We start from the raw sequence: 7500 nt of genomic DNA on the forward strand, positions 1-7500 counted from the left end.
CACACACCATTATCCCTGTGCAACCACTCCAACTCCCTGGTTAAAGCCACCCAAGGTGTCCTTTTGGGGGTGGCCCGGTGGGTCAATTGGGCCAGGCCCCACACCTGGAGAAGGGTCCATACCCTCTGCGGTGGGCGAGTGGACATAGTAGGCCAAAACCTAGAAATGTAGACAGTCCACACTGAGTCAAAGAAAGATGGTGTTGCATGTAATTAGCTATCCAGTAACGATTCAAACTGTGTCTTATGAGTGTCTCTCTGTAGCACATCTGCATAACCACAGTTTGTATGTGTTTTCTATCCTGATGTGTGAGCTTTTGTACACTTTCTTATGCGGTGGATCCCCTGCCATGGGCATGTATAATTGTATCAAGTATTGTTATTTGAAACTAGCATCCACCACTACAGGAACACAGAGATATGTTTCCACATTCTAAGTCGGCAGCTATATGTGTTACCCCACTACAGGGATCTGGCTGTACCTGTCCCCAGTATAGGTAGGCAGATGAAGATAGTGGACGATTGTCCAATGGGAGTAATATGACGCACATAAATCTTAGGACCCTGTCAACCTGCTACTGTCATGCTAGGCTCAGTGCTGTAAGGTGTAGTGTTGAGGGTTGAGTGGGCCTCAGGCCGTAAGGCTGCTGATGCTTGATGAAAGGGGTGTCCACACCATTGGGAGTCCCCATACTGGCTCATGTTTTGTTGGTGGTAGAACGGTTTTGCTTTGATGTAATTTTAATAAACTCACACTGAAATAAAAAAAAATACTGAACCATACTTTCCTTCATCATTACTGGCCACTACGGTGCATTCAATAAGATAGGCCATGGTGATGGAGAAATGAAATACAATGGTTACAATCTACAGATACATGTGTATACTTACCAACAGGAAATAATGTGATGCTTTCCTCCTCACCAACATGCATGTCTTCCTCCTCATCACCATCATCATCAGCATCATCTGTCGAAGTAATGACATATATATGATTAAGTATGTACCCTCAAATATATGGATAACTATGGAGTTCATTGTACACAATGCCAGATGTACCTTCTTCCATTTCCCTCTGGACCGCCGAAGTGTGCCCAGCCTCCTCTGGCTCATCTCTGCTGGCATGGCCTGCTTCTTGTGGCTCCTGTCTCTGCAGTCTCCTCTTCTCTTCTGTGTGTCAAGTGAAATGTTGAGGCACATATGTAACACACATTCTACATACATTATCTTCAAGTGTGTAAGCGTTCCACACACAAAACTAAATACTGATTCACAATACTGGTCAGATGCAAGTAAGATGGAGTGATATGTGCAGCAAGAGTTGTTGTTAAAGGCAATACTATGAAACTGCTATGCCTGCAAACACACTATTACATACATAACTACTTACTGTCTCTTTTCACTTTTCTGCGCAGAGATGCTAGGACCTCCCTCTCACGCAGCTTTAAGTCCGACCACCTTCGCATTAAGTGGTTTTTGGTCCTAGTGACCCCAGAAATTTTTTCCAGGGAAGAAATGGCATGGTCTAAAATATAATTTTTGCGCTCAATGGGTCTTTCATACACCTCCCTCCTTCCATCATAGTCCCTCTTATCAAATATTCTGACCATCTCTGCCATTTCTTCCCTGGACATTCTTGTGGCTCGCTGCACAGGTGTCCTGCGTGGCATGGTTGCTGTCACAGCTCACAGGACTACAGAATGTAGAAGAGGAAGTGACAGTTTGGATAAACAGGAAGTTAGCAAGCGCTTCTTGCGTCATCCGAACGTACGTTCTGACGTACTTACGTTATCCGAACGTTCCGAGAAATCACTCAAATAGGGTAACGTAACCTTATAGGCGGCGTATAGTAATGCTTCCTGAACTTTCGGCGTCTGCGTCTTTCAAGGTAAGTTCGTTTAAACCTCGACCGTGTTTATCAGTAACGTACGTTCGTTAAGTTTCTTGCTTGCTTGCTTGCTTGCTTTCTTTCTTGCTTTCTTTCTTGCTTTCTTTCTTTCTTTCTTTCTTTATATGAAGTTTATGTCACCTCCATATGTTTGTCTTTCCAGGACAGTCCAGGAAACTATGGCAGTGGATATCTTTTCAGATTCTCAATTTACACGTGAATTTATAGACCTCTATAGAGCACACCCTGCCCTTTGGAAGACAAAAACTAAATGTTACTCGGATAGGCGTCTAAAGGCAAAAGCACATGATGAACTCGTGCAGTTATGTAAAACGGTCCTCCCAGAGGCTGATGTCCAGTTTGTAAAAAATAAGATTCAAAACTTAAGAACCGTGTTTAAAAAAGAATTAAACAAAATTGAACGATCAAAAAGATCAGGGGCTGCAGCTGAAGAGGTTTATAAGCCACGACTATGGTATTACGACTTACTTGCCTTCACCATTCCACATTTAAAAGGTCGTGAGGCTATATGCAGTTTATCAAGTGAACCCACTGACTTGAGTATCAACAGCGAGATGGCTACTGGTGACAAGGATCCTAACCTAGAAGAAGAAGAGGTATGTTTTTTTGGATAATGTCACACTGACAATGTGTTTTAAATGGTTATAGATTGTTCCAATTAAACTGTCGCTTTGTGAAAAAAGCAGAATCCACATTTCACACCCATGTATACTGAGGGAGTATAAAAGGTGAGCCTCACCTTTGTTATAGGTATGTTTCCACATTTCATGCACAGAACAGTGGAATGTGGTGGCTGCTGTTCCGAAATCTTTCCAGAAACCAAGCTTACTATTCAGCTACAGATACATGTCACATTTGTAGCTTGCTACTTCATTATAAAAAGGACAATGGGGGCCAGGTTAGTTTTCGGCCTGCAGTAGTGTGTGATTCACACATTAAACAAGTGTGTGCAACAAACCACTACTAACACACTGAGATGTCATGTTCTCCATGCTTTCTGAGGTGTGGTGTGTTTATTTGGAGACATAGAAATGACCCACACGATTATGTTAATCAAGTAATTAATAGTTGACACATTGTGATGTAGTGCATATTTTGTTTGCTTACTAAACATCTAACCTCATGCTTCAATTGCAGTAGGCCAATGTTACCTACCCTTGCCCATTTGTACATTACTGACAATCGACTCCCAACATGAATAAGCTCTGAGTACATTGGACATACCTTACACTAAATGTACCTAATGTTTACATATGTGTTTAAACTTTGTACAAATTGCTGTATTTTCTGTCCATTCATTGTACAGACATCTGTCGCTGGTCCCTCCCAGGAGAGCACTAAACGCAGATTTGCCCTGAAAAAAACTCGCAAAAGAAGAAATGTTCTTGAAGACAAATGTGAGGAAGCTATTCAGCAGGCTGTTATGCTAATCAACAAAAAAGATGACTCCTGTGATGCGTTTGGGAATTTAGTGGCAACTAAATTAAGAGAATTTCCGGAAGATTTGAGGGCACACACACAAAGTGCAATCATGGCTCTTTTGACTCGCACAAATATTCCAGCACCACAAATCCCTAATGCTACATTAGCATCTGAAAAAGACCAACCTCAGCCTACATTCACACATCCACAACACATGCATCAACCTACATTAGCACCGACACAACACATGCATTATCCTACTACCTTACCACCAACACAACACATGCATCATAACGTCATGAGTCAGTATAGTCACAACTATCACACACAACAGTATGAGCCCCATTTCTACCCTCCTGATAAAATACTTGACCATCCACAAACACATGTGCAACATCCACTATATCAAAAACAATTGGAAACTGTGTGGCCAACTCAACCCAATTATGCGGATCTGTGATAGCTCCATCCGTGCCTATATGGATACTCTTCCTTTAAGGATCAATGAAGAGAGACTAAAATGGAGCCATAATGTTTGTACATTTAATCAACAATAGTAGTTGCCTGGCACCCATGCTGGTATATTTAGCGACACTATATGTGAGTTAAACCAGTAACAAGCATGTATCTGCTATGTATTTACACTGATACACAAACTGACATATGACATAACGAGATAGACGTGTATGTAGAGTGCCTAGCACAACAACAATTATGCTGTGTTCATTATTAGCTTTATCGGTCAGAATGCCATAAATATCCGGTATGTAAGTGGCTGAGACAGTCCAGACTGAGACAGGAATTGAGTACTGTGTGACCCACACTGCAAAGAACTTGCTGTTTATATCAGTATCTTGCTGTCAAAAGGCACTTTGCTGTTGGACAGTGTGGTCTAGTTGCATTCTGTTATCAGTGCCGCTCACGCTGTATTCACTTCCTGTCTGTGTCAGCCACTTACATACCTGAGATTGAAGTATTGACACCTGAACATGTACAAAATGACCACAGCATAGTTCTACCTGTGATAGACACTGTACATACCTATTTGTATCTCTGGTCACATGTCATTTTGCCTATCCTTTACAGGACCCAAGCTGTCAGACTACATGTCCCTTTATCTGTAGGTCTCCTTTATACTGTATGTTGTATGGCTTAAACATACTGTTCAGGTAGCTGCAGGAGAGTTACAATCTGGCTCCTCTTTATAGGATGCAGCCAAACCCGGGTACATTATGTAACCACACCTGTTTGTCAGCCTTGCTGATCAGGTCTACCCAAGTAGTGATGACATCAGGTCAGCAGGATCGGCCTGTAACACATTTAGGCAATACATACCTACCTCACCTTTACTTTCATGTCTGATTTACGTTGAACCTCGACATTCAGTATGAACAGATAAGCATGTTCTATAGCCACCTTCCAAAGTGTGTTGTTTTTTTATTTTTGGAGGGTACTTATGTTCCTTTTTGTTACGTTATGTATATATTTGGTAGCCCTGTGTAATTGTGAGGAAGGCAACTTTGGTTACAATGCCAATCTTAAACTACTTCTACATAGACTGTTGTATTTGATTCAACAAAGGTGTTAATAAAAATGTATTTCTTCACCTGAAACGCTGGTGTTATTGTGTTAATGGTGTAGTTAGTATCATTGTTTAGTTGATGTACACTTAATTTTCCTTGTTGTTGCATTGTGGCAATATCCTATCATTAACAGCTACAGTAATTGTGTAGTACAGGTTAGCTTTAATTAGTACTGTGTATGGAGACGACATCCCAATTAGCACAGAATAATTAGTACATAATTAACACTCTTTTTCATTTTGTGTAAACATTCTGAATGGTATACATATAGTTAATGAACCAACGAGCATTCATTAGACTAATTATGTATTCGGATCTAATCCCAACAATTTAATATAATTGAGTGTTAATTATGCACATTTATATTGTGTGGTCCAATCTGTCTAAATAACATGCATATCCATTGTAGACTATATAAGTTCACTGCCTCACATGTTTATTGGGTTGTGTTAATAAGGAACTACAACAACACCCACATGAATCTCTAATTCAAAACACATATTATGATGTTCCATGTCTAAACCAGTATGTGTAGGAAGCAATGTTAAGTGTGACCTAACACATATCTGGTACATGTGGGCCTTGACTTGTAGTTGATTAACAACAAACACATTTGAAGATGAACATAAATTTAATCACAGGTACGTGAAAACACAAGTTGCAACACAATTGTTAATAAACAGAACAACTCAAACTATACTGGCATCTTGCCAGGCCACAGCTCCAGCTCGTGAAAGAAAATAGTCAGCATAGGCCTCCCTATTATTTTTAGCCTCTGTAGTGGCATTTCGAGGCGGACAGGGCTGCAGGTCAGTCAGGACATGTGGCTGTGCTCTCCATTCACCTTCTACCACATTCCCAGTAGAAGTGTCCACCCTGTCCACAGCGTGCACAGGAAAGTATGTGGGAGCGTGCTGTTGCCGAAGAAAGTTGTGCAGGACACAGCACGCATAGACAACTGTATCCACCTTGTCGATCCGCAGATTGATAGCAGTATGCATCACACGGAATCTACTGGCTAAGATGCCAAAGGCATTTTCCACTATCATGCGGGCCCTGGACAGACGATAGTTGAATATTTTTTGCCGGTATTGAATATTTCTATTTGGGAATGGCTTCAAAATATGTGGGTGTAACGGAAAAGCCTCATCTGCAACATAAACAAAATTGAGGTGGTTTACAGTCAGTGAATTGTCCGGTACATTGAGCTGGTTGTTAGTAAGGCGTTCAAAAAAAGTTGTTTGTTCGATGACACCACCATCAGACTGCCGCCCATTGCGGCCAATATCCACAAATAAAAACTGATAGTTGGCATTAACTAAGGCCATCAAAATTATACTAAAAAAACCCTTATAATTATAATAATAAGAACCGGTATTGCCAGGGGGAGTAATTCTTATATGCTTTCCGTCCAGAGCCCCGCCACAGTTTGGAAAGTCCCATAAACGGTGGAATTCTGCAGCAATATCCAACCACTCCTGTGGTGTTTGGGGAAACTGAAAAATGGAACATAACATAAAATTAGACATTTGAGAGTCATGTAGCCAAACATTATTATTATTATTATAGTACAATCTACACAAACAGAGCACATGAGTGCATTGTAAAAACAGATATATTTAACATAGCTGCCATTGCTAGTTGTCTGTTTGGCTGCAGTAGAGCCTAAAACACACTCCTTACATAAACATCACACTAGCCAAGTGGAACTTGCATCACTAGCCACAGCCGGGACAAGGTCCTACAGCACCCAAGGCTGAGCCAGCAAAGTGCGCCCCTCCCACCTCAGCTGTCACACACTGATTGCTAATAGACTAAGAGGCCCACAGGGCCCATAGCCTCCACAACACCTTAATATGTATTTATCTGTCTTGTACTCACTTCCATGTAACCCCTCTTCTTATTTCTCGTTGCTTCCATAACCATTCTGAATGACAGCTGAATGAAATCTGTGGCCCCTCCTACACTGCACCCTGAGGCTGGAGCCTCTACAGCCTATGCCGGGGGCCGGCCCTGTCAACAGATTATTCAGAAAACTGGGATAGATTTTCTATGACACAACCATAGCATTATCAGTGTAACGTCCCTTCAATAACATGTTATGCAACATCAAATGTACATACCTTCATAAATTCACCCTTCAAGGCGTCAATTATTGCTTGGCACGTTTCTGGAATTATGATACCCAAAGCTTGCGGAGAAATTCCGGTTGAAAACTTTAAATCCTGGAGGCTGCGTCCAGTGGCCAGGAAGCGCAGGGTAGCTGTTAAGCGCTGTTCTGGGGTGATAGACTTCCTCATCCAGGTATCCTCCTTAGAAATTAATGGCGTAACCACATGTAAAAGATAGTGGAAGGCTTCTTGCGGCATGCGCAGATAATTCCTATAATCATCTGGAGCAGAGATGCTGAGGTCATGTAACAGGCTGTCATGTGAGATCAAATCTCTATCTTGGAGCCAGCTCTTTGCCCATGCACGGCCTTTCCTCTTTTGCTTAAGCACTTTCAAATTTTTACGCACTTTTAACAAAACTAATAAGGCAACACTAGCCCGCTGTTTTTGGGACATATGCGATGCCATTGCTGCAC

At 41.6% G+C, this 7500-nt stretch overlaps 1 protein-coding gene across 1 annotated transcript; it reads left to right on the forward strand.

Annotated features, from left to right (window-relative positions):
• The first annotated feature begins 2049 nt into the window (after positions 1-2049).
• On the forward strand, positions 2050-4432 carry LOC137543645 (uncharacterized). The gene is made up of 2 exons (XM_068264768.1): positions 2050-2504; positions 3215-4432. Exons 1-2 carry the CDS (start codon positions 2067-2069, stop codon positions 3788-3790), a joined length of 1014 nt encoding a protein of 337 aa, XP_068120869.1. The 5' UTR covers positions 2050-2066; the 3' UTR covers positions 3791-4432.
• The last annotated feature ends 3068 nt before the right edge of the window (positions 4433-7500 follow it).

The sequence above is a fragment of the Hyperolius riggenbachi genome, unplaced genomic scaffold, assembly GCF_040937935.1.
Source record: "Hyperolius riggenbachi isolate aHypRig1 unplaced genomic scaffold, aHypRig1.pri scaffold_141, whole genome shotgun sequence".
Taxonomy (NCBI): domain Eukaryota; kingdom Metazoa; phylum Chordata; class Amphibia; order Anura; family Hyperoliidae; genus Hyperolius; species Hyperolius riggenbachi.